The sequence below is a fragment of the Rhineura floridana genome, chromosome 18 (assembly GCF_030035675.1).
Source record: "Rhineura floridana isolate rRhiFlo1 chromosome 18, rRhiFlo1.hap2, whole genome shotgun sequence".
NCBI lineage: Eukaryota > Metazoa > Chordata > Lepidosauria > Squamata > Rhineuridae > Rhineura > Rhineura floridana.
Genome location: NC_084497.1, coordinates 27,479,272 through 27,506,841, shown reverse-complemented (window position 1 = coordinate 27,506,841; position 27,570 = coordinate 27,479,272). Strand labels below are relative to the sequence as shown.

Sequence of the window (27,570 nt, the reverse complement as noted above, 5' to 3'; positions counted from 1 at the left end):
AATATTGATGTTTAGAAAGGAAATATGGGTAAGTGAAACAAAATATCGATAAAATTGCCGCCCCGGGCTCCTACTGGGAGAAAGTGCAGGATATAAATCTAGTAAACAAACAAACAAACAAATAAATAAAAATTGCCATTGTTAATATCAACACTTGAACCCAGCCTTTCCCAACCTTTGGGTCTCCAGATGTTGTTGGACTACAACTCCCATCAGCCTCAGCCAGCATTGCCAATGGTCAGGAAAGACGGGAGTTGTGGTCCAACAGCATCTGGAGGCACACTGGTTGGGAAAGGCTGCTTTACAGGCATTTAAAAAATAAAAACCATTTTCAAAGATAGCAGTGGAAAATCGCTGCATAAAAATCTGATCCGCAATGGTAGTTGTTGTTGTTATGTGCCTCCAAGTCGACTGTGACTTATGGCGACCGAAAGCTGCATTGGGTGGATTTCTAGCACATCTCAAGTGACCCCTGCATTGCACAAAGTTAAGAGTTGTAGTTAGCCTGACCATAAAATATTGAAGTGTCTCTTGTTTTATTGCTCTGGAAAGCTGTGGTTTCATAGAGCTGTTTGAAACCCCCCACAGCCCCACATTTCAATTCTGGAGCTTTTGAAGCTGCTGCCTCCTCTAGGGTGGCCAAAACAGATGTAGCCATCCACATCAAGGCAAAGGCAACTTCTACAAAGCAAGAGCAGCAGATTGCTCACGCAAGTAGCAAACATGACAAGCTTGGAATGATGGGCTCCCCCAGATGACCCGTTTATTCAACATTCATCCTGATTTGCTTGTACAAAGTTAACACGGAGGTGTATTAACGGGGAGGTGACAATGAGCAGTCATCCTGACTGGCTTGCATAAGGATTATATGGAAATTACTTTCTTTCTTTATTTATTTGATTTATATCCCGCCCTTCCTCCCAGCAAGAGCCCAGGGCGGCAAACAAAAGCACTAAAAACACTTTAAAACACTTTAAAACATCATAAAAAACAGACTTTAAAAAACATTAAAACAAAACAACTTAAAAACATTTTTTAAAAAGCTTTAAAAACATCTTTAAAAGGGTTAAAGAGAGATTGTTTTAAAAAAAACGTTTTAAAAAACATATTAAAAAGCCATTTCAACACAGACTTTTGTTAACAAAATCTGTATACCACTTGATTGTAACAAGGCTATTAAGCGGTTTACAATAAGTAAAAATAAAACAGTATAGTCATCAATAAAAGGCTGTTAAAAACCGTCAAGAAATAATTAAAATCGACAAAAGGCTAAAAAAAAGTTTTAATCTCAACAACTGCATGTCTGGATAAGCTTGTCTGAACAGAAATGTTTTAAGCAGGCGCCAAAAAGAATGCAGTGAAGGTGCCTGCTTGATGTCAATAGGCGGAGAGTTCCAAAGTGTAAGCGCTGCCACACTAAAAGATTGATTTCGTATAACTGCGGAATGACTATTATGTGGCACATGTAGCAAATAACGACACAATACCTAGCAATGTGCTGTGCATTTAAATGGGTAAACAAGCTTGTGTTTGGGTGGAGGGTTCGAAGATGTCTGGTCTTTACCGAGAGTTTGTTCTGATGTATTTGCAAGGAGGTTATATGCCAATGAACATTTCTTCTGATTTGCTGGCACAAAGTTCACATGGAGATTGGACAGTGCCTGGTCTTCCTTCAGCATTCACTCTGAATTGTTTGCAGGGAGTTTATACGACAGTGAGCATTCATCCTGATTTGCTTATTTACACATCTTCCTGTTAATCAGTCATTCACCATATGCACACTTCTCCAACACATTTCCCCCTGACTTTCCTAACCACACACACAAAAATAGTTTCTTTTTTCATGTAGACTTGTATTGGCACAACAGAGCACTTGGATCTGCTGCGCCAGTTGCACCGTCTTAAATTTCCCAGTATACGCTTGAATCCCTCCTGCGAAATACTGACAGACTGGAGGCACCCAGTGTGTCTCTGGGGATATCTGTGTTCTCTCTCTTCTGTGGCTTCCCCCCCCAGATCCAAGAGATTCTGCGGGTGAATGCATTTTGAGTTGAGGTGCTCTCCTATCCATTTATTCCTTCTCTCTACTGAAATTTATCTTCTTTCTGGGCTCAGGCGTGTATGGAGGGGTTATTTTCCGCCAAGCTCCCCTTTGGCAACCGAATTGACGCGCAAAAATGCTTTGATCTCCTCTGCACTATTGATTCCACCCAACACTAAAAAGCTCTTTAAAAAAACACAAAACCTCTAGTTACCACCTTGCCAGCTGTGGCATGAAGATCTGTAGGGATGGAACGCTTGCACGTACAACTCTACAAATGAAGGTTTCTGCATGTTCTGAAACCTTGCGCGGTTGGGGCTTTCAGCTGCATGGAAGCCTGTGTGTCTATAGCTCTATGCATGAAGGTGTCCTCCCTGCAAACGTTCACATGTTGTATGTGTGGATGCCAAGGAGGGCAGAGCTAGTTGGGGTGGAGTCTGTGCGGTAGGAACTCTGCTTGCGCTAGCAATGGAAATACCCATTTCGGTCCTCTCCGTTTCTTGTTTTTCCAATCTTAAATTCAGTTATCCAGTATTTTAGTGCAAATTTCTCCCCATAAACAAATTCTGTGGGCAGCTTTAACTAACAGACCAGCTTCCACTGGAGGTGGGGCTTATGGATTTTGTGATGGGCCTCCCAAGCTTTTTCCCTCTCATTCAAAGTTTGCTTTTAGTTTCTTGTGCTGGCCTCATGAGGTTATTGTAGGAGCATGAGAAGAGCCTGGCTGCTGGATCAGGCCAACGGTCCATCTAGTCTAGCATCCTGTCCTCAGAGTGGTCAACCAGATGCCTCTTCTGAGAAGCCGGCATGCAGAACCTGTGCACAATAGCACTCTCCCCGCTTGCAAGGCCCAGCAGCTGGTATTCAGAGGCATACTGCCTCTGACAGTGGAGGCTCAACACTGCCATCGTGCCCAGGAGCCAGGAATATCCTCCATGAATTTGTCATCCAAGCTAGTGGTCGTCAGTACCAATTGCAGGAGTGAAATGCATAGTTTGATTCTGCACTGATAGGGATGGAAGGATCTGACAGTTTAGGTCCTCTCGGCTTCTCATTTTGGACTGCCTTCAAGTTGATCCCGACTTATGGCGACCCTATGAATAGGGTTTTCATGGTATTCAGAGGGGGTTTCACATTGCCTCCCTCTGAGGCTGAGAGGCAGTGACTGGCCCACCAGGTCACCCAGTGAGCTTCGTGGCTGTGTGGGGATTCGAACCCTGGTCTCCCAGGTCATAGTCCAACACCTTAACCACTACGCCACACTTACCAATCTTAAATTCAGTTCTCATTTCTCAATTTGCTTTTTTTTAAAAAAAAAAAACCTAATGAAATTTCTTCAGCATTTTAGTGCCAATTTCTCCGAATGAGCACATAGTTATGACTAACGTGCACATTTTGCAAGCAATTTCTCCTGAAAGTATGCCTTTCTGTATGTTGCTTTCACAAATATATTCATTTTTAATGGACACCTTTTCCTAATATAGGCATATTTGTAAATCCTGTTTGGTTGGCGAACTGCATTGCAAAATTCAGAGAAGTGCAAATTTTGAAGGACGGTTCGGTTCCTATATTGTTTTGGAAGGTGCGAGTTTGATAGATTCAGCTTGAAATGCAAACTGAATCTCTTTTCTACCCTGTGTGCTGTATGAAGAAGTCCTTTGCTTTGTCTCCCTGGAATCTTCCAACATTCCACTTCATTGGATATCTCCGAGTTCTAGTGTTATAAGAGAGAGAAACACTCTGTCCCTATCTATTTAGTTTTTATTTTTGTTACTTTCAAAAACGGCCATGAAAACTAGAGTTCTCTCTTCCCCATCCTGCCCCATAGCTGCTTCTAATTGCCATTGTTAGGCTCTCCGGCACCTGCAAGCGTGCTGTGTTGTTTTATCCCAAAAGTCAACAAGCGATGCTAAGATGCTCTGTTTTATCTTCCCAGATGCTTTATTTCATCAGTAGGAACACCCAGTTGCCTCTTTTGCAAATTTGTCTTGATCAAACAGGGTTTTTTTCCCCACTCACTCTGAAATAAACATGTGGGGTGTGCTGGCTGATAGCACCGATAGTGTTTGTTTTTGTTTTAAATCCTTTGGAATTTTAAAAGGAAGAATCTGGGAGAGGCAAAACGATGGATTGCACGTTTAATCTTGAGGGTTGCGAGTTTGAATGGGTAGATTGTGCTACAATCCTGTGCACGTCCGCTCTGAACTGGGTGGATAAACATTTGAGGGAGTTGCAGCGGTCGGTTGCTGCCATGATCGCTGGCCACAATCCCCTGGCTACATGTTTGGAGGCCTTGTGAAGGGACTCGACACCCGCACTGATGGTTGTGTATGAATGGAGAAATCTGTGACCTTCAATTCAGTTCTCTACATTTTCCTCAATGTTCTCAACATTTTCCTCAGTCTGTCAGCATCTTGGTGTGCATTCCTCCTAATACACACATTTGTTCGTGTGCAGCTTTGGCTAATATACACATTTTGGCAAGCGTTTTTCCTTAACACAATGCATTTGTGTGTGTTAGTTTCATGAGTGCATATATACACTTTTGTACACACTGGATTGTATCCAACTAAGTTTTACTCAGAATAGACCCATCAAAACTAATGAACCTAAGGTAGAGCATCTGAAAGTCCCAGGTTCAATCCCTGGCATCTTCAGGTGGGGTTGGGGATGTCCCCTGTCTGAAAGTCCTGTAGAGCCACTGCCAGTCAGTGTAGACAGTACTGAGCTAGATGGACCAATGGTCTGATTCAGTATAAGGCAGCTTTGTATGTTCCTAGTTATGTCTATTAATTTCAGCAGGGCTACTCTGAATAGGAACAGCTGGTATAGCCCAGTGGGGAGGAGAGCCTGGCTGGGAGTCCAGAGCCTGTGAGTTCAAATCCCCGCTCGTGTCTCCTGGGTGTCAAGGGCCAGCTAAAGATCACCCCACAGCGAGTGGCTCAGGGGTTACGTGCCCTGCCACCTGTGCAGCCGTGGGCAAGCGGCACAATCCCAAGGAGCCCAGTTGCCCCCCAGCTGGCAGTTGCGGACAAGGAAGGGGCTGGCTTGTGCAGCTGTGGCAAGCTGAGCAGGCCCTGGCCAGCTGGGGAGGACTAGCCTCGGAGGGAGGCAATGGTAAACCCTCTCTGAATACCGCTTACCATGAAATCCCTATTCATAGGATCACCATAAGTCGGGAACAACTTGGAGGCAGTCTGTTTTTCACTCTGAGTAGGACTAGCACTGGAATTAACCCAGTGCACAGATTTTGAAGGCTTCTTGTGTTTCGATTCGTGTGTTGGCTGGAGAAAAGTGAACTGGGCAGTTTCTCATGAAAATGCAAATCATTCCGCCCCTATAGGTTGTGTCCAACTATGTTTTACTCAGAGTAGACCCACTGAAATCGATAAGTGAGTCATGTCCATTAACTTCAGCGGGTCTACTCTGAGTAGAGCTAGCAGTGGATAAAGCACTATGGATGAGCCTGGAGCTCACGTATACAACAGGAAGCTCCTTGGCCAATCTGCTACTTTGCACGGAGTTACGAAACCTTTATCCTCGGGAGGCTGTTGCTGTTGGCTTCCCAGTTCAGCCCAGCGTGTCTCTGTCACGGTGGGATCGAGTCCAAAACTCCTGGACTTCATCCACTGGAACAGGCCCCTTGTCAGAGCACAGGTTAAGATCTGCGGTATCTTAATTGTAATCATGCTGTTCTGAGCTACAGATTTTGAGCTAATCGCTTCAATGTTCTGGATCGTGTGCGCCTTTGTGTGTATATTAAATGGTCCTTCTAGGGATATCGCCCAGTGCAATTTCTTTGTACGCCTTTGAGTTGTGCTCTGCCACCATTTGAGCCTCTCCTGTCAGGAAATGGGAGCTTGGCCAAGCATTTTGGGGTGACAGATAACTGTTTATGCTGACCCCTGATGATGGAGCCTAGGTGCAGGTATTTGCAAACAGAGAGCAGGAACTGTCAGGGGTAGGGAAAAGAGACATTTCTTTCCTGCCCACTCAATCTTGTGCACCTCTTTCTGGAGCAAGGACCTTGAACCTCAGACCTGGGGTCCAAACGTGGCCCATCAGATCTCTCTGCCTGGCCCTTGGGAGTCTCTCCAGCTACATCTCTTTTCCCCAGGCCCCACCCCTGGAGTGGCTAGAATGTGGCCTTGAGCTCTAATCATGCCGCTTGCTGGGCGGAGGGTAGAGGAGGGGTGTGTGAATGTGTATTTTATGTATTTTAATTGCATTTTATGTATTTTTAATTCACTTTATAATGTTGTGTTTTTTACTGTGTACAATTTTATTAGGTATCTGTGTGATTTTATTGTAAGCCACCCTGGGTGCCCTATTAGAAACAGGGATAGAAATATTTAAATAAAATAATGTGTGGAAAAGCTGGCCTACTGCAGAAAGGCAAGGTTAAATTTGTGGCTCCTCCCACTTTTGTTACTGGCCCTGCCTGCCACTCGCATGTGGCCCCTGGAAAGCTGCCCAGAGGGGAAAGTGGCCTCTGGGCTGGAAATGCCTGTAAATGGGTCTCATTCATTCTTCTGTCTTTTTAGCTGTCTGCAATTATGGCGTGTGCTTCAATGGAGGCCAGTGCGTGGAAGGCTCATCTCAGTTTTGCCGCTGCCCTGAGGGCTTCCAAGGACCTTGCTGCCAGTATGGTGAGTAGCCCCTTCCAAGTGACCCCTGCACCCATTTCACTCTTAAGACAGAGCCCACTCTACGCTTGCACCGGGCACTGCCGAAGACCTGGCCAGCGGGGCAGTGAATCCCCTCCAGGTTTTAACCTAAACTGTCCATGCTACTGAAACCTATTTCCAAGGCAGCTCCTTGAACGCTTGGAGCGGATTCACTGCAGCAACGGACATCAGAGCCTCTGGTACATCCTGACCCTCACTGGACTATCACCACTCTAGACATTAAAGTCTCTGCTTAACTTGTGAATCTCCCTCCCCATTACAAACAGAAACTCCCTGCCGGCGAATCAAAGTTTTGAATTTAGTTTGGTAATTTCATCTGGTTGGTTGTGTTTACGGATATGTTTGAATGCAGATTGACGTGGCTGAGGCAAGTATAAATCTTATCTATCTCTGGTATCGTGAGACTGTGTGAGCATGTTCCTGGCTGGCTGGATCTGCCATTTTGCTTCTCTCCGTTCCTCATTCTTCCAATCTTAATTTCCGTTTGCCACATTTCTGCAGCAATTTGGTTTTTTTTTTAAATCCTCAGCAATATTTGTCAGCATTTTCATGTCAACTTCTCCTAAGAAACACATTTTAGATGCAATTTTGCCTAACACACACATTTTTTGCAAAGCGATTTCTCCTAACGCAGTGCACCTTCTGTATGTCATTCTCACTTGGAGCTTCTTGTTTTTAATGATGTTACTCCCCGGTACGGAGTCCTGGCACCTCCTTTTTGGCTGCCATTGGCAACTAGTTTGTTGAGTACCGACACCTCATTTTTTACCAGAAAAAAAGCACCGTTTTCACTAATATATACATTTGTGTGCACGTTCTCCCCTGATATATGCCTTTTTTGTACACATTATTTGGCTGGAGAGCCGCATTGCAAAATTCAGAGAAGTGCACATTTTGAAGGATGGCCGTGTTTCAGTTTGCATGTTGCTTCGGAAAGTGTGAATTGGAGAGGCTCACTTTGAAAAGCAAGCTGCATTGAATTTGTCCCCCGTTGGTTCCCTGCCCTGGTCCTTCTTGCAGTTGTAGTTAAGCCCTGTCCCTGCTGAGTACAAGCTCCCTCTGGGAGAGACCCCATCGGCGCTCCTTATGCCCTGCAATTTAGAGCACTGTTGCAGCTGGCTGTGTGCATGTCTCCCTGCTCCTTCAGAACAAAATACTATAGCTGCAGGGATCACAACTCCCCCCCCCCCGACAAACCCACAGCTAATTTATATGGTTTTATTTTAAAATGAACGGACCTTTGGCCTGTTTGTTTGGGAGCTCAGTGCCACTGAGGTCAATGGGGCGCATTTCTGCTCTGGTATGTTTGAAGGGTCAAACTGCATATTGCAAAGGAGATAGATGGATGCTTCTCTCTCTATCTCTCTCTTTTTGAATCTCCCCACCCCTCCGAGAACAGCGAGACAGGGAGTGGAAGGAGAGAGAGGCTAATCAGGAAAATATGGCATGGAAGGGGAAGGAGAGCGTAATTGATTCCTCTTCTTCCCCCCCTCCCCGCCCGGGGTCACCCTGTGGTCTGGATTGCTCCCCTCCCAGTTGCTTATTTAAAAAAAGCAATGTAAAAAGATGGTGACATGTTCGACATCTCGTTTGTTAATAGCAGGTACAGGGATCTTCATGCCCAGGGGCCAGATGTGGCCCTTGATGCCTCGCTGTCTGGCTCTCTGAGGCCAGTTTCTACACACCTACCCCCCTCTCTGTCCTCCATCCAGGCAAGTGAGGGGTGTTATCAGAGACATATTCCAGGGAAGCAAAACTTTTGGGGTTTCATCCAGCTAGGAATGGGATCCGTGAGCCAGGGCCGGTTCGAAGGCGTTCCGTCGACCTAACAGGTTTGTCTGCTAGCCGCTGCTTGTACCTAAGCTTGTACCGATCCTAAGCGAACGAATGGAAATTCTGTACTGAATTCGAGTGGGTGGAATGCTAGCACATCCCTCAGAGTAGACCCACTGAAATTAACATCTCTAAGGGAGTCAAATCCATTATTTTCAATGGGTCTCCTCTACATGGGCATTTATCGGAGTTCAAAAACAGTTGAGTGACAAGAGGGCCAGTAAAGGCACGTGGGAGAGACCCAACGGCAAGGTAGAGAGGCCTAGGCTGTAGAGCAGTGGCACATTCAGGAGTGCAGGGTCTCTTCAGGAGAGTCATACCACGCCTCCTCCTTTGCTTACTTGCTGTCCATTGTCATCTCCATGCTCCTCAGTGTGCCTTCTCCCACAACAATGGGCGTCCCTAGGAGCCAGTCAGCATGAAATGGGAGAGTGTTAGCCAGTGAGAAGAGTCTTCTAACCTGCTTCCGTCTCCTTTCCTGCTGATTGGAGCCAATCAGAGTGAAAGGAGGTGAGTCAGCCACTCTGATCTGATCCAATCAGCAGGAAAGGACAAAGGAGCAGGTTAGAAGGCTCTTCTCAGTGGCTAATGCACTTCCCTTTCATGCTGATTGGCTCATACAATCCTGGAGATATAGGGACCCTGCTGGGAGCCTGCTCCCCAAAAAGTAAGGTGTCCAAGACACACTGAGACCCTGGACGACTGCACCCCTGGGTCTAGGGGACTGCATTTGGCTCCCAGGCCTGAAATTCCCCATCCTTCCTTCCCTACAGACCCTTTGGGGTGTTCAGATCAGCAGAGGGTGGTCCCTCACAGTAGCTCCACCGCCCTCAGATTTTCAGGGTGGCGGCGGCCCAGGAGGGAGCCTTCTCTGTGGCAGCCCCTGAGTTGTGGAATTCCCTCCCCACAGAGGTGCGCCTGGCACCTTTGCTGTACAGCTGTTGGCGTCTCCTGAAGAGGCACTGCTCCATCCTGGCCTTTGACACCTGGGGTGTATGGTTTCAGGACCCACCCTATTCCTGCGACTGTCATCTGGTTTAATTGTTTTTAACATTGCGTTTTAAACTGATGTAACCCGCCCTGGGGCTCTGCTGATGAAGGGCATGTAATACATTTCATCATCATCATCATCGCTTGCCAGTTTGTTTCCAGGCCCAGTTCAAGGTGCTCACATTAGTGTTCAAAGCCCTAAATGACTTCAGTCCCAGATATCTGAAAGGCCGCCTCCTTCCCTACAGACCCTCCCGGGGGTAGAGATCAACAGCGTTTGGTAGTTCCGCCACCCTGGAAGCTTGAGGGGGTGGCCCGAGAAAAGGCATTCCCTTAGGGGGCAACTCCCTCCCCACCGAGGTGCGTCCGGCAACTTCGCTTTTGGCGAATGCTTGGAGACACACCTCTTCACCCTGGCCTTTGACACCTGAGACGTATATTTTTTAGGACTCACCCTATTTTCTGTGATGTAGTTTAGGTTGCTTTTGAGTGTTTTAAAATGGTTGTAACCTGCCCTGAGACCATGGAGTGAGAGGCGGGTTCATCATCATCTTCATCATTCTAGAACTGAGTTGTGGCAGTTCTCTGACAGGGATTTCTCCCAACCCAATCTGGAGATGCCAAGGATTGAATTGAGACCTTCCACATGCAGGTTCCCTACCACTGAGCTAGAGCCCTTTGTCTCATATTCAGCCTGGTGGTAATAGTATGTAAACCTGTGATAGGCCTCAGAACCCCCAGCTGCTAAGTACATGCGCCAGCTTTACGCTTTAGAAATCCAGGTTCCTGGAGAACCGCAAAATCATACAGTTTGGCTGCTGATTCAGCATATTCACTCTAACCCCCCCCCCCACTTTCTTTCATGGAACATCTGTTTTCAGCACTTTCATTATCATTACAGGTGACATTTAAGAAGCACTGTCGATGCATTTGAAGTCTTGTTCGGATAATCTGTTGAAAGCAGATGCAACACCTTATATGCCAGCACAACACCGTACACTGACGTGTATACAGAATACCAGGCTGCTTTAAGAGGCAGTTTGTTATCTATGGCTGTGCGCACGCTGTGCCCTTATGGTTGACTCAGAGATGTTCACAGGCTCTCTGCTTTCTTTTCTAAATTCTGGATTGGGTAGGGTACAAAATCGCAGAGGTAGACTGAGCCAAAGAGCAACATGCTTTTCTGGCCTACATTCCATATGTCCCGTTAGCAATCTGCTTATACTGAAATAATGGATTTCTGTAGCTATTAACGTAGGAGTTACATCAGCCCGGGTGTAGATGGTTTGTTCCAGATGGCTTTATAGGATATTTTTTTCCTCCCACTAAAATGCTTTTTCTAGCTCCTTTCGGATGCCATTTTTTACTTTTGCTCTTATTTCTTCATAATGTAATGCAGGAGAAGGAGGATATTTACAGGGTGAGGGTCTCATCCTTTTCTGAAGGCCACATGCCAGTCGTGGGTGTGGCCAGAGGCAAAAGTGGGTGGAGGGTTATATCCCACTGCGGCCTACTCAATATGGACCCATTGAAACGAATGCATCTATTCACTTCAATGGGTCTGCTCTGAGTAGGACGAGTGTTGGATACAAATCTGAGAGGGAGGTGGCCTGGAAAGAGGGTGCATGGCCTGGGCAGTGTTCCAAGGGCCACACAGAGATGCCTGGGGGCCACATTTGGCTCCTGGGCCTGACTCCCCCATCCCCAATGCACAGTTTTAGCTGTTACCTGTCTGTCTTCACCTTACCTATCCTGGTAGCTTGCACTGTTGTGTTTCACTAATAAACTTGCAGGGACTGTATTTTTTCGGCAACAAAAGATTGCTTTTTTTTTTTTGAGCTGGGAAAAATGCTGTATTCTTGCAAGAGGACTTTTTGTCTTTCCTTCCAACCTCAATTGGGGGGGGGAGAGTTTGGATTTCCCCCCACAGCCAAGGAACGAGCTGCACGGCTATTGCATTGAAAGAACCATCTGGAGCAGCCCCAAGAACAAGCCGTTTTTTTCCTTGGTCAGACTGCCAGGCTGAACTTCCCCTCCCCAAATGCATCCCCCCCCCCGCCTGCCTCTCTCCCTCCCCTGGAAACAAAGGGCTCCTTCAGTCGCAGGCCAGCCATTCTGTTCCGCTTGATGACGACTTCCCTGCGGAGCTGTAAAGAGCTTATGGGTTTTGCTGCCGGAATGTGCTCCCGAATGCAGATGCATCTTCCTGAATCCCATTATGTGCTCAAGGTGGCTTTAAGTTGGCTCACAGATATCCCCCTGGACAGAGGAGGGGATGCGGCTAGGAAAGCAATCTTCCTGTGCACCCCAAGGGGGCAGAGATGAAAACCCTTCTGGCTTGCTTGGGGGGGGGGATCCTGGCAAACTGAAGCTTCATATCCCTGTGTCTGTAAGAGTAATCCAACTGCCGCACATTGGAGATGTACGACACGGCCACAGGTGCCATGCTTAGCGTGAGGACGAGGCAAGTGGCCCAACCTGTTTAATTTGCTTGCCACATCTAGTCATCCTGTCGGTTGGAGGTGACTTTGGCTGAAGCCCCTTTGCGTTGCATGCATGGAGGAAATCCTGGAAGGGTAGCCAGGTTGACTTATTGCAGGCAAACCAACGCGTACCATGTGGGGCTTTAAAGACTAATGTGACGGCATGTAAGGTTTTGTAGACTTGAGTCTATTTCATTAATCAGGTGGTGGTGGTGGACCTTTGGCCTTCCAGTTGTTGCTGAGCGACAGCTCCAGTCATCTCTGGCCGTTGGCCATCCTTGCAGAAATCCAGCACCATCTGGAGGGCCAAAGGTTCCACAAAGCGCTATCCTTAGTTGCAAATATAGAGCAGGGATGGATGAATCAGTCACTTACCGTTTGCTTTTCATTCTTCCAGTCTTAAGTTCGGTTATCCATCTTTCTGCACCAGTTTCCATGTTTTTTTTAATCCTCATGAAACTTCATCCATTATTTTTTCCTGATATACGTGGGAGAAAGCCTTCTCACCTTTGCTCATCAAGCGAGCCTCTGTAGATGACACAAGGGCCTTTCCTGCAGATCTTAATAGCTAGATGGCTTCATCATGAGACAGACAGTTTCTCAGATAGCCAGGCCCTATATCAGGGCTTCAAAAGTTAAAACCAACTGCCTTGAATTGACCCCAGAGCACAATTGGCAACCAGTGTTGTACTGAGTGATCGATTCCTGATAATGTCTATTAGCAGCCTGGCTGTTGCATTTGCAGCAGTTGAAGGGTAGACCCACCCAGGTGTGTATTCCTGGAGGGATGCGTCAGGACACCGTCCTGTTCCTCCTGCTCTGGTGCTGCTGGGGTGGCTGTTGCTGCAGCCTCTGCTCTGTCATTCGACAAGGGGGGGGCCTCCTCTTGTACCTTCTTGTCCGTGGTTGCAGGGGTGGTGGATCAGCATCGCTGGTGAATCCATGGTGTGTGTGAGACAGAGAGACGGGCCGTAAGGGGCTGCCTGCCCGAGAAGGCCATGGCGTGAAGCGGATTTCTTGCCCTAGCGCAACAGAACGCTTGGATCCATTGGAATTGTGCTTGGATCCCTCACACAAAATATTGACAGTCTGGAGGTGATCTAAATGGGATGTGACTAAGGCATGGGCAAATTTGTCACTTTTGGTTTATTCCCCCCCCCCCCAGTGTTAAATTTAGATCTCTGCATTTTCACATCAGTTTTTTTCCTTGAAAATTCACCAGCCTTTTAGTGTGGATTTCTTCTTATATGCATATTTTTTGTATGCAATTTTGCCTATTATACACATCTTTGCAAAGTAATTTCCTCTAATATAATACATTTTGGTATGTTATTTTCAATAATATGTACACTTTAATGCATACGTTACCCTATCATATGCGGTTTTGCACATATTACTTGACGGGAGGACTGCACTGCAAAATCCGATGAAGTGCAAATTTCGAAGGATGACTGTTTTGGTTCACTTCTTGTTATGGAAAGCACAAATTAGGCAAGTTTGCCTTTAAATGCAGACTGAATCAAACTCCTCTCCCATCCCTACACATGGATAACCATTCCCAAATAAGACTGACTCCGGAATAGCTTGCACACTATTTATTTATTTATTACATTTATATCCTTCCATTCCTCCAAGGAGCTCAAGGTGATGTGTATGGTTCTCCTCCCTCTCCAGTATCCTCACAACAACCCTGTGAGGTAGATTAGACTGAGAGATGGTGATAGGCCCAAGGTCATCCAGCAAACTTCATGGCAGAGTGGGGATTTGAATCCTGGTCTCCCAGGTCCTAATCGAGTACTCTGGCCACTACAAAATACTGTAATTGTATAAAGACGCTCCTTGCCATGAACACCACCTGAGAACCGAGGGGCAGCACGGGGTCAACAGTACAATCCTCAGCCTATGAGCCTGATATTTCAGGGTGAGTTGAACCCCTTCTACAGCAGATTTAATCCCAAGCCCCAAGCCAGACTTACTACTGATCCAATAGTGTATGGTGTCCTGAGCGTGCAAGCCAACCAAGCCTTTTTTGTCCAATCCATCTGGCTTCCTGTGGCTTCTGCAGAATGTTTTGTGTGGAAAGAAAGAAAGAAAAAGTTGCTGATTCTCCAGAGAATGACCTCTCCAAACACAAGAGCATCAGCTTCAAACCCTTTTTTGCCAAAGGGAGGAAAAACAGTGGGATATACATCTGTCTTATTTTTCTTCTGGACAATAAAGACAGGCATTTTTTACCACTGCACCTCGAATTGGGACAAGGTTCCCCCTTGCATTCAGGAGCATGTTGAAAACCCTTCACTTGCGGAAGATGGCCCTCTTCTGATTCAGCAGATCACTCATTAATGTGGCAGTGTTCTGTGCATGCATGATGTCATCAAGGGGGTGGAAGAGCTAACCTATCAGGGTTTCCATCTCCATGTTGGAAATCCTTTACATGAGGAAGGTGTCTCGCTTGAGACCCAACAGATCATTAATATGGGAGTGTTCTAGGCATGCTTGGTGTCATCAAGGGGGGTGGAGGAGCTAGCCAATCAGGGTTTCCATCTCTGTGCTTAAAACCCCGTCAGACCCAACAGATCATTCATAAACTTAGGATTGTTGCCAGCACAAATGGTGTCATTGAAGGGGCAAAGCTAATCCTGCATATTCCTGAAGGTCCCTTCATGTTTGGGGCTTCATGAGGGGGCTAACCTCCCAGTCCCCATCCCCTAGAGTTTTACAGAGAAGTTCTGGGAGGTAACTCTCCAACGCATTTCCCCAAATAATCTTCTTTTAAGGATGAACATTTTTCAACTGCTCTCTGAGCCATTCAGTTGTCTGTGTTGGCCTTCTAGTCTGCTTCATCAAAGGTGGCTTGGTTTGGAGTGGGAGTGTTCTGTTTTAAAACAATGGTTTTTGTCTTCCCATGCGGTAGGGCTGGTTGGGAAGTTTCTTGGCGTGGTTCAGTGGGTTACTAATGGCATAATTATGGGTGAACATCTTGCAAGCGTTCCTAAAAAGAGGAGGCGGGGTGGCCTGGTGCTCTATCACGTCTTCGATTTGCCCGTCCAAGAAATTGTCAGCAGGAATTTCAACGCGCAGGGTGGCGCACCTGGACGTGCACATATTTGACCTGTGCTGAGGGAATTGCCCTGGCCGCCCATCAGCTACTGAGCCGTGTTCAAAATCTTGTTGTGAACGTAGAAAGCCCTGAGCAGCACTGGATTACCTGGAAGACCTCTTCCCCTTGTATAAACCTGTAAGGTCACTTAGGTCATCTGGGGAAATTCTGCTCTTGGCACAGCACCCCATGGAATATCTCAGGGTTGGTGGCCTTGCTTCCTTGCATATGGGGTGCTGGCGAAATAGGGTGCTGAAGGGTGAAAGAGGCTCATGCCTCCTGTTTTGTGCTTGTTGATCTGCCCCTTTTGTTGATTTCCCAGTTTTGTTTTGTTGGTGATTTTTCCAAGCTCTGGCAAGTCAAGTGAGGTGGGGGGCTAGAGGAAAGCAAGGCTCCACTTCGCCCTGAGCTATCTGCCTGCCCATCAGCTAACTACTAGGCATTTAATAGCTGGCAAGCTGAGAGTCTGCCAGGCACTGTTGACAGAGAGCAGGAAGGACGCCAGAAGTCTTCGAGGAGCATATTGAGTTGCGTGCAGAAGTTTGGTAAATGCATTTAAATTGTGTGTGTTGGGGGAGAGTGGAATGCATTCAAGATGGGGGAGTGTTTGGGGATAGATTCACTTGCTTTAAAAAAACATAGAGATGGGGAAGTTGTGGCCCTCTAGATGTTGGACTCCAATACCCGTCAGCCCCAGCCAGCATGGCCAATGGTCAGGGACAACGGGAGCCGTGCATCGGTATATATTGTTGGACTCCAACTCCCATCAGCCCAGTTATGACAGCCAAACAGTTGGGGATGATGGGAGTTTGAGTTCAGCAGCATCTGGAGGGCCGCAGCCTCTCCACCCCAGAGCTAAAACAGGGTCAGCTGAACTGAACTTCACAGCTGCTCTGGGGAAACCTCAGTGCTCAGGCATGAGTCTGCCTCTGTCTGTGGTGCTCTGACCTGGGATCAGAGGGTGGTATCCAAGGCTGAGTCTACTCAGAGGAGACTCATTGAAGTTAATTTATTTATTTTATTTATTTATTAAACTTGTATACCGCCCCATAGCTGAGCATTACTAATTTCAGTGGGTCTGCTCTGAGTCAAACCAAGTGTCCATAAATTTCTTCTTCTTCTTCTTCTTCTTCTTCTTCTTCTTCTTCATCATCATCATTTATTATTATTATTATTGTTATTATTATTATTATTATTATTATTGGGTTGCTTTTCTCACAAGGGGAACCGAAAGGAATTACAAAACCGATTAAAACATCAGAATCCTCTGATAATTGAAAACCAAATTAAAATCAGCACAATCAATACAAATAGGGCCTTCTCAGTGGTGGCCCCCGAACTGTGGAACAGTCTCCCCGATGAGGTGCACTTGGCGCCGACGCTCCTATCTTTTCGGCGCCAGGTTAAAACTTTCCTCTTTTCTAAGGCATTTAAATCTAATTTTAATCTTATTTAGTTTTAAATTTCCTGTAATTGATTTTAGATTTTCATTATTTTATATGTGTTTTTGCTGTATTATTATGGATTCTTATCGTATGTATTTTGTATTTTTGTTGTACACCGCCCAGAGAGCTATGCTAGTGGGGCGGTATAAAAATATAACAAATAAATAAATAAATAAAATAAATAAAGGGCAGGTATACAAGTCCTGAGAGCCAGTGTGGTGTAGTGGATAAGGTGTTGGATTACGACCTGGGAGACCAGGGTTCGAATCCCCACACAGCCACGAAGCTCCCTGGGTGACCTTGGGCCAGTCACTGCCTCTCAGCCTCAGAGGAAGGCAATGGTCAACCCCCTCTGAATACCCCTTACCATGAAAACCCGATTCATAGGGTCGCCATAAGCTGGGATCGACTTGAAGGCAGTCCATTTCCATTTTCCATACAAGTCCCACTCTGCTAAAAGCGGTCAGCAAGGGCCAAAGGGCTGGGTTTACAGGCAGGTCTTTGCCTGGTGCCTAAAGTTGGAGAAAGATGATGTCAGGGGTGCCTTTCCTGGGGAGAGCGTTTCACAGCTGGGGGGCCACCACTGAAATACCTTGTTAAACCTCCTTTCAGTTAGCCATTCCTTCAGGGTTTTGCTTGAACCTGACAGTGCCCAGGTTGGAGAGGGCTGTATGATTATGTGCAGAAACTATCCTACTCTACAAAGGTAGAATTTGCACTCGTTGCTCCTCCCACTTGTGCCTCTGGCCCCGCCTCTGTCCAATCCTGGCTTGTGGTCCTCAGAAGGTTCCTCAGAAGGCAGTGCGGCCCTTGGCGTGGAAAACATTTCCCACCCCTCTTAGACGGCGAGCATGGAGATATTGAAACTCAAGGTTTTGATTCATTTGTCTGCTCTGTGCAGCAAACGTTACCTGGAATGTTTCACTTCTTATATCAGTTAATCATAATAAAAAATCCCCCCGGTCTTCTTCATCACTGACATTTTATTATCTTAAAAAGAGGAGAGCAGGGAAGCTCTCCAACTTTTTGGATCGTTAACTTGATTTATGCCCTTGGCGTTAAAAGTTAAAGCAGCTGAAAAATCTGTTATTTTAGGGTCTTGCTTTTTCAATTGTTGAAGCCAACTTGCTTTTCTTTGGGGGGGGGGGTGTTCTAGTGAGTCTTGTTTCAAAGGTGAATGGAAGGTTGAAGTAAGCTGAATATCAGCAAGTCCTGGCCAGACCAGACCAGTCTAGCCTTTTCACTCTCAGGGTAAGGCAGCGGAGGCTGCTTTGTTAGGGTGCCTGGGGCTCTGCTCTGCCAACCTCAGTCTGCCTTCAATCAGCCGCTTCCTTACAACAAGTGAGGGAATGGCTCCATCTCTCATACTTCTTGATACCAGTTGCTGGAAACCACAGGAAGGGAGAGTGCTGTTGCACCCGGGTCCTGCTTGCGTGCTTCCTGTTGGGGCATCTGGTTGTCCCCGTGACAACAGGACGCTCGCCTAGATTGGCCCTTGGCCTGATCCAGCAGGGTTCATCTTCGGTTTGTAGGCTCTTGACCTCATTTCTTCCTTTTTAATTTTGTTTAAGGAACCTTCTTAAAGTAGTTTCTAATTTGCAGTAATATCCCTTTTCCCCCTGTAGCTCTGAGTAGCTTATGCAATGACTCGGGAATCCAAGCTATGTTGAGAATGCGTTAATTAATGATTATGCATTTTCTGAGAATACCCAAGTGATGCTCCGAGCTTAAGTGTTGTAGCTAATGATAGGGATGGTAGTGAGGGGCCAGGTTTTGCCCCTACCTTTCCATCCTTCAGTCCAGATGATTTCAAAGCTGTGTGCATTCTTTGTTATATGTCTTCAAGTTAATTACAATGTATGGCAACCTTATGAATATTTTTTTAATATATTCATAAGGTTTTCACGATAAGAGGTGTTCAGAGGTGGTTTACCATTACCTTCCTCTAAGCCTATGGCACCCGGTATTCCCAGGCGGTTGCCCATCCAAGGACTAACCAGGCCTGACCCTGCTTAGCTTCCGAGATCAGATGAAATTGGGTGTGTTCAGGGTATTATTATTAATGTTGTTATTAATATTAATACTTTTTGGTGGCTTTTGAACTGTAGTTATTCTGCACAAGGTTGAGTCACAACAGAGCTCCTTGATAACAACCTCCAGCTTCCCGGTGGAAAAGCTTTTGCTGTGACAAGCTTGCCTAAAAGGTTGGAACAGGTGGCATGAGCTATGAAGGCAGGCCATAGCCCTCAGTCCTGTTTGAACATTGTCTGACTTCGGGTACTGAAGGCAAATTATGAATGTTTTGGGAAACAGCCTTGGCATTCTTGATATTTGAAGCATCAGGGCCTAATCGGAGTTAGGGGTGGTTGAATCAGGGTCCCCTGGCTCTGGAGTAGGGATAGGCAAGAATTTGGCTGAATTTGGATTTAGCACCAGACTTTTCAATGGTGAGTGTATTCGCCAGCTTTGTGGAGTGATTCTGTTTGCTCTGAACTTCAGTGGCTTTCCCCCGACAGCGGATTTCCCCCATCAAATATTCCCTCAAATATATTCTTCTTTTATTGATTTCACTCACAGCTCAGCTCAGCACCACAGTGCTCTCGTTCTCTCTGTCTGCCATCCCCCACCACTCAAATAATCGAAACTTCAAGCGGGAGGAAGCAAGCCAAATCTCACCCACAAATCTAGGCTTGCGGGGCGGGCATTGAAACTGCTTTCCTCTTTTCCTTTCCAAAAGGAAAAGAGCCAGTGTGTGCTTGCTAACCTGAAAAGTGACCAGTCTCAGTCACAGCTGAGGAGGAAGGGGTGGTGAAACTGCTTTCTTTTCTTTTATCAATATTTTCTTTCAAATTCTCAATATCTTCTTTCAAAATATTTTGAAAGAAAATATCAATATTTTGGAAGGAAATACCTATAGTCATATCAGTATTTTTTGAGGAGGAAAAATATTGGACTGGTAGAAGAAGCAGCTAACGGACAAAGAGCGAACTTGACTCGATACTGCCGGTTAGGTTGACGGAATGCTTTTGAAGATGCACCAGCTAACAGATCAGGGATGGGCAAATCTGTTGATTTCAGTCTCCCGTTCTTCGTAGTCTTAGGTTCGATTCTCCATATTTCTGCGTCGGTTTGCAGTTCTGGGGAAGGCCTCTGGTAGATCATTCGCTTTGCATGTGGAAGGTCCCAGTTTCAATCTCTGGCATCTCCCAGTAGGACTGGGGTAGACGCCGTCTGAAATTCTGGAGAGCGGCTGCCAGCCAGTGCAGACAGCATCACAGCGTCCTCCATGTAGGCAAGCTAGAGGCATTGTCAGAGTTCATGGACACGATCCAGCCCAGAGAAAGACATTAAGTAGGACTGATGATGGATTTGGGGAAAGGCATTTGGCCTGCAGAGGGCCAGATGAATAAGCCTGGAGAGCTACAATTGGCTTTCCTCTAGTTTCCCACTAGAACAGGGTGAATCTTAGCATTTGTGGAATCTTTTATAGTTTTTCATTGCTTCCAAAGGAAACCTTCTCTACAGGGAAACATTTTCATGCTCCATTTCATTGCTGTATCCTTGGCAGATGTGCCTTCTCTTCGGCTGTTTGGGAAACCTGCGCTCACTAAGTCATGCTAATACGACAGGTATTTACATGCATTCCAGCACTGAAGCACAGAGTCTACCAGGCAGTATCTTCTCTCTTCCCCATCTCTGGAACAAATATCCATATGTTGCTGGCTGTTACAGGAGAAGTAAGCTCCTCTGGCCGCATTCTACTACTTTGCTCACCCCTGAACATTTATATTAATGAGATTCCTTGAAAGTAAAGAGTTTTGGATTGCAGCTTTGGCTCCTTTTCTGGTATCAAGGCTGATGCCAATAAAATGATGCATGGCGTGGCGAAAGTGGATAGAGAGAAGGTTTTCTCCCTCTCCCGTAACACTAGAACTCGTGGACATCCCATGAAGCTGAATGTTGGAAGATTCAAGGCAGACAAAAGAAAAGACTTCTTCATGCAGCCCAGAGGTTAACTATGGAATCCAGGCCCACGACAGACAGTGATGGCCAGCAACTTGAATGGCTTCAAAAGAGGGTTAGACCAGCCTTTCCCAACCTTGGGGTCCCCTCATGTTGCTGGACTACAGTTCCCATCATTCCTGACCATTGGCCACGCTGGCTGGGCCTGATGGGAGTTGAAGACCAGCAATATCTGGGGACCCAATGCCTCTGAATGTCGGTTGATGGGAAACATTTGTGGGGAGAGTTGCTGTTGCGCTTTTGGCCTGATCCAGGAGGCCCTTCTTACGTTCTTACGACTAGGAGTTCCTTCCCTCCGAGTCCATTTAGATATTCTTGTGATGAGAAGTTGGTGCGCGGAGCATGCAGCCTCCAGTGTTTCTGGGAGGGGATATGGTGTAGGGTAGCTCCTGCCTCCAGATTCTTCACTTGTTAGGAAGAGCCAATAAATCGCCGGTGCAATCGTCAGCTGTTGCCTATGCTCTCATTATAATGTTATTTGTTATTTAATTTAATTTTTGTAAATTGCATTGCTTTTATTGTATTTTATATTGTATTTTTATACCTGTGTTTATTTTTCTTTGTAAGCCGCCTTGAGGGCCTTTGGCTGAAAGGCGGGGTATAAATAAAATTTAATAATAATAATTATCCTTTCGTCTGGCTCTGTGCAGGCCGATGAGTTTGCTACCCTGACCTCCCTTGTTCAAATGATGGGGAGAAAGGGCCATTTATGAAATCCATGCATGCCATCTTTTTGCCGAATTATAACCTCCGTCTGTTCTCTCCTAAAAAACTATAGTTATATATAAATGTAAGAACCTAGGAACCTGCCTTATACCAATCCAGACAAGTGTTCAGTCTAGCTCAGTAATGCCAACACTGGCTGGCAGGGGTCACTCCCAGCAGTACTTGGAGATGCTGGAAATTGAGCCAGGGACCTTCTGCATGCAAAGCAGATGATCGGCCCCTGAGCCACGGCCGTGCCCCCAATGGACTTATATGGCATTCTTTCTTGTGGGAGACTCTAAAATCTTAACGTAAGAAGAATCTGCTGGATCATACTAAAGGTCCATCCAGTCCGCTCTCCTCTTCTCAGAGTGGCCAACCAGATGTCTCAGTGGGAAGCCCACAAGCAGGGCCTAAGCGCAACAGCAACTCTCCCCACAAATGTTCCCCATCAACCGACATTCAGAGGCATGTTCCTCTTGATGCTGCTTCAGCAGACGTCTTGGGTCGCTTTAATCTCCACGAGATCCGACACAGCTTGAAAATTCAAAAGTGGAATGAATGGCTGGAGCCTCAGAGGATTGGGTGTTCTGCAGACCTCCAGATGTTGTTATTTATTTATTTATTTATTACATTTATACCCCACCTTTCTCTTCGTGATAGAAACCCAAGGCGGCTTCCATACGGTTCCCAGGCGGTCTCCCATCCAGGCACTGACCAGGCCTGACCCTGCTTAGCTTCAGCCGGGAGCTGGCCTCATGTGCCTCCAGACAATAGCTTGTTGTGGGACCACATATTTAAGCGGAGGGAATTTATTTATTTATTATTTGATTTATATCCCAGCAGGAGCCCGGGGAAGCAAACAAAAGCACTAAAAACACTTTAAAACATAATAAAAACAGACCTTAAAATACATAAAAACAAAACAACGTTAAAAACATTTTTTTAAAAAAAATGTGTTAAAATCATCTTGAAAAAAGGGTTAAAAACATACTGTTATATATGAAAAGGCTTGTTGAAAGAGGAAAGTCTTCAAAAGGCGCTGAAAAGATAACAGAGATGGCGCCTGTCTAGTATTTAAGGGGAGGGAGTTCCAAAGGGAAGGTGCCACAATGCTAAAGGTCTGCTTCCTGTGTTGTGCAGAACGGACCTCCTGATAAGATGGTATCTGCAGGAGGCCCTCACCTGAAGAGCGCAGTGATCGACTGGGTATATAAGGGATAAGACGGTCTTTCAGGTATCCTGGTCCCGAGCTGTATAGGGCTTTGTGCACCAAAACTTGAACCTTGAACCCTTGGCCATACTGGTTGGGGCTGATGAACATGCATAATAACTTGCTTCTGTTTGATGCATTACTGCACCAAGCTATGGGATTCTGTGGCATTTGCTTGCACGAGAGATAGCAACGGCCACCAACTTGGATGGCTTTGAAAGAGGAGTAGACAGATTTGCGGAGGAGAAGGCTGTCCGTGGCTGCTAGCCACAATGGCTATGTTCTACCTCTGCTGTTGGAGGCAGGATGCTCTTCAGTGCCAGTTGCTGGGAACTGCAGGAGTGGAGAGTTGCTGTGGTGCTCAGGTCCTCCTTGCGGGCTTCCCAGAGGCTTCTGACTGGCCGCTGTGAGAACAGGATGCTGAACTAGATTGGCCCGATCCTGCAGGGGTGGTCTTACATTTTGATGTGCTGCTTCTTAATTGGGATCTGGTAGACTTCAGCATCCATTTCAAATGTGCAATAGCTCTTCATCCAAGGGTGCAATCCGTAGGCAACCATGGCTCTGCCGTACCCCCTTCAGCTCATTTGAAATCTCTCATTTGTCACCATGCTTAATCTTTTCAGGGTCAGTGTGCATATGCGCAAGGACCGGCGCGTCAACATCTGTGCTGGTGTTCCGGGTCTTTTTTTCTTTTTCCGATCCTGCAAAATCTTGGTGTTGACAGTCCTGTCCTCTTTCTGCTGGTAGAGCTGGCCAGAGCGCCTTCTCTTTCCTAGAGAGAGTTGTCATGTGAACAAGTCCTCATCCTCCTATATCCCCTGCCCCCAGCCATTCCTACTGCAGTCTTGGCTGCTGTATACCTCGGAGAGCCATTTGCCAGCATTCTGCAAGAACATCTCTTTGGCTTGGAGACCACTTTTGAACTTTGCATGCAGCTCTAAATTGCTGGCCGCCTGCTGCCTAGCGAGAATGAATATTATTGCTTTTTCTCAATGTTATGAGAGAGAGGGGGCTGGGGGAGAAAGTTTTTGGCTGCCTAATTATTTTGTTATCATCCCATTGGGAACCATTCAATTTCCTTCCAGTTTTCAATGTGCGGCTGTCCCCTTTCCTCTGTGTCACGCAGCCCTTGGATTAAGAATAAGGTGCATGTGGGTTTTTTAAAAAAAAAATAAATATTTTTATTGCTGCTGAGTTGGATGAAATGAACGTTAGGCTCTCAAGAGTGACTAGCTGCTGATGCAGCACCTTTACATGTTACAAACAAGAGTGACAAGAGTTGTGATTGGGTCTTCCAGGGTAAGGACTTTTCCAGAAGACCAAATCACAACCCTTGTTACCCTTGTAAGCTCACACAGGGGTTAGACCATCTCTGGTCTTTACTGAACGTTTGATCTGATTTGTATAAGGGTCGGTTATACAACGGTTAGCATTCATCCTGATTTGCTTGCAGGGGGTATGCCCATCTTCCCACTAATTATTCATTCATCCTTCAGTCTTCAGTGTGTTTTCCCGTCACTTTCTACGAAAAGTCTATTTCTAAAAAAAGGGGATTTCTTGTACTATCAGGGGTGTAGTTGCCTGGGGTTGCAGGGGTCATAGAACCCTTGGGGGAGGAGGGTCCCAGCCAGCTCCTTATGTAAGAGCCAATCAGCATGTAAGGGTAGCACATTAGCCACTGAGAAAGGTCCTTGTCCTTTTTGTGCTGATTGGAAGCAATCAGAGTGAAAGGAGGTGAGTCAGCCACTGAGAAGACTCTTCTCAGCTGTTAACATTCAGCCTCCTCTTTCATGCTGATTGGCTCCTAGCGACATCTGATGTGGTGGAGTGTGGACTCGGAGATGACATGGAGAGCAAGGCAGAGGAGGGGAAGGGGGAAAGGGGTCATGGTTGTGAGAGGGGCATGATGTAACTAGCATGAAGGGACCCTGCACTTCTGAATTGGCCACTGCCCTGCTGTACTGCTGCACTGGTGGGAAACCTTTGGCTCTCCTGATATTGCTGAACTACAGCTTCCATCCTCCCTGGCCATTGGACATGCTTGCTGGGTTTGATGGGAGTTGTAGGTCAACATCATCTGGAGGGCCAAAGGTTCCCCACACGTGTACTTTGGCGACAGCGCACTTTAATCTGCTTTAATTCTAGGATTCCATCTGTGCATATTCATATAAATGGGCACATTTTGTGCAAGTCTGTGTTCTCCTCTTTGTCCTTTCTCTTCATTTCTGATCCGTCAGAGATAGCATTTGTGAGGGCGAGCCTCGTGGCTCTGCAGTGGCCTCCTCATGTATGCCTGTAGTCAGAATGACTTTAATAAACCTTAAGTTTCTTCGTTGTTTCAACCAACAGTCTTGCAAGACTATTTCTGCACTGTGCTGCCTTACTTACCAAACTCAAACAGTAAAAAGACGTGTTAACCTCTTTTGTCCCCTTTCTTTTTATAACAATAATAGTACTAATAACATCCAGCCTGATGGAGAGTTTTGGGAAATCCTTCCATCAGCTCACTTTTAAAAACTTTTAATGGCTCCTAATTATAGTTTTAATTTACTGCAGATACTTGGATTTAGATACTTGCAGCCTGCATATTTTGCCAATCATTCAAGGATGTTTGTGGTTTTGTCTGGGTGACAGTTGCGTCTTGCTGGCATTCACATTTTATTAATTTTTTTGGGGGGGTGTTAAAATTAATAAATGGAAAATCATGATTAAACAACTCTACAGTTCAGAGAATGAAAGGGTGGGCAGGGCTCCCCCTGTTGGCGTTGGTTTAAAACTGCAGACTGTGGAGACAAAAGCAAGGGTTGGTAGGTGATGAATGAACACTGGCCTTGATGCTAGAGATGTAGGAGCAATTTGATTTAGTTCACATTTGAAGGTCAACCTACCTAATGTGCACTTTCCGAAACAGCACACAAACGGAAACACAGTCATCCTTCAAAATTTACATTCCTCCGAATGTTGCAGTGCAGTTCTGCAGCTACATAATTGTGCAAAAATGCATCGACTGGGGTAAAGTATGCATAAAAATGCATATAAGTCACATCTAGACCATACATATAAAGCACATGGCTTCTCCCAAAGAATCCTGGAAACTAGAGTTTAGCCCTCACCGAGCTACAAGTGCCAAGACTCTTGGGGATGGGTTGGTGGGAAGCCTTGTGCTTTAGATATGCTTTAAATACAGTAAAAGCTCATTGTTTTGGGGAGAATTGCTTGGGGAAAAACACAAATTAGGAGAAAATTGCACTGAAATGTTGACAAATTTTCATGAAGAGAAACCGACATTGACAGATTTGTCCATCCTAACCCAGCACAGAGCAGTGATTCCCAAACGTTTTCCCCATGGACCATTTGGAGATTGCTGGTGGTCACAACGGACCCCTTGAGGATTTTTATACCTGTTGTAGCCATTGTGATGCTCTGCGCTAGACGGGGTACGATTTTTAATGGTGGTTTTATTAGCAGCTGCCCGCCAGTGTAGGCAACACTCAGCTAGATGGACGAATGGTCTGACTCTGTCAAAGGCAGCTTCCTATGTTCAGAGTGTAACTTTTGCGCTGGAATGCAAAGATATTCTTGCTTCCTTGGCAACTTGGGCCGCCTCATCTCTGCATCTCTCTCTCTGCCCGTGGAAATGTGTCCGTCAGTAGACTGTGAGCGCCAATAAAGCTGGTGGGTGGTTCTGTTTACGGTGCCTCTGCAGGGGAGGTTTGATAAGGGACGGTCATTGTTCAGGGAGCCAGGCAGATGCCGGCAGCCAAGAGGAGCCTCTCGTTCTTCCTTTCTTTCTCTCTCCTCGAGATGCCATAAATTCCTCTACAATAAGCTTGTCTGTTTCGTGAGCTTTTTTTTTTGCCTCAAGCCAGATGGAAAAGAGGAAAGGGGCAAGGGGATTGTTATCGGTTTTAAGTCGGCAAATGTCTTTCAGGTGGGATGTCGAAACCTCTGTAAATAAAGGACCAGATGTGCTCTGGATCCTTCTTTCTTTTCCAAAACACAACCGTCCACCTTTCCGAAGTACAGAACCCATTGCAGATTCTGGCTCTTCATGACTGCGATGAGGTTGGGGCAGAGCAGGGGGGCTCTGAAGACTCTTCCCTATCTGTCATTTCAACAGGCAAATGGCGCGAGAGTCAGTGTGGCATAGTGGTTAGAGCGCCGGGTTAGGACCCGGGTTCAAACCCAGGGCTGTAGTTCAGTGGCAGAGCAACTGCTTTGCAACCAGAAGGTCTTCAGCTAGGGCTGGGGATGTCCGCTCTCTGCGGCCTTGGAGAGCCACTGCCAGTCAGTGTAGACAATACTGAGCTTGATGGACGGATGAGTCTGCCTTGATAAAATGTAGCTTCTTACGCTTATCGAATTCTTCTGAATGTGCTCTGGGCATCAGTGCCTTCTCCGGGGTCCAGAAGACCCTTATTATCTGCCAGACAAAGAAATCCATCCAGAAGGTAAGTAAGCCAATACATGTATGCCTTCCAAGTCTGGGATGGGAGGATTTTCTCCATTCCAAGACTTGGTTTTCCCTCTGCTGGGCTCTTCCCCATGTCTCCTGCCTCCTGAACTCTGCTTTTACTTAGGAGCGTTGTGTCAAAGGAATTCCAGGATTGGTACGTGCACAGTGTTTTGCTTCAGTTCTCAGTTCCATGGACGCGCGTCTCTCCCGTTCCACACCCTGATGTGTTGCCAAGGCACATGCGCGCATTGGTGAAACATTCCACCGATGAAGCACTTGGAAAAAACACAAGCCAAACCACTTGATAGGCACACGTTTTATACTGAATCTGGCTATATATTGTCTGCACTGACTGGCAGTGGCTCTCCAAGGGGTCAGGGAGGAGTCTTTCCTGGCCCTTGTTGGAGATGCCCGGGATTGCACATGGGACCTTCTGCATGCAAAGGATGCTCTACCACTGAGCGACGGACCTTCTCCCAAAACATACGGACATGGAAACTGACCTTTTACTGAGTTAGAACATTGGTGTTAGCTCAGCATGGTCTATGCCACTGTCCTTCGACCTTGGATCCCTGGACGATGTCGGACTA

General features: G+C 46.3%; 1 protein-coding gene across 5 annotated transcripts in view; it reads left to right on the top strand.

Moving 5' to 3' along the window:
* The window catches only part of MEGF6 (multiple EGF like domains 6), a 177,255-nt gene that overhangs the window by 35,105 nt on the left and 114,580 nt on the right, over positions 1–27,570 (top strand). For all 5 annotated transcript variants that reach the window (XM_061600698.1, XM_061600697.1, XM_061600700.1 and 2 more), the window contains one exon: positions 6,586–6,690. In XM_061600698.1, coding sequence (XP_061456682.1) covers positions 6,586–6,690 — 105 coding nt within the window. The remainder of the gene's footprint in view (positions 1–6,585; positions 6,691–27,570) is intronic.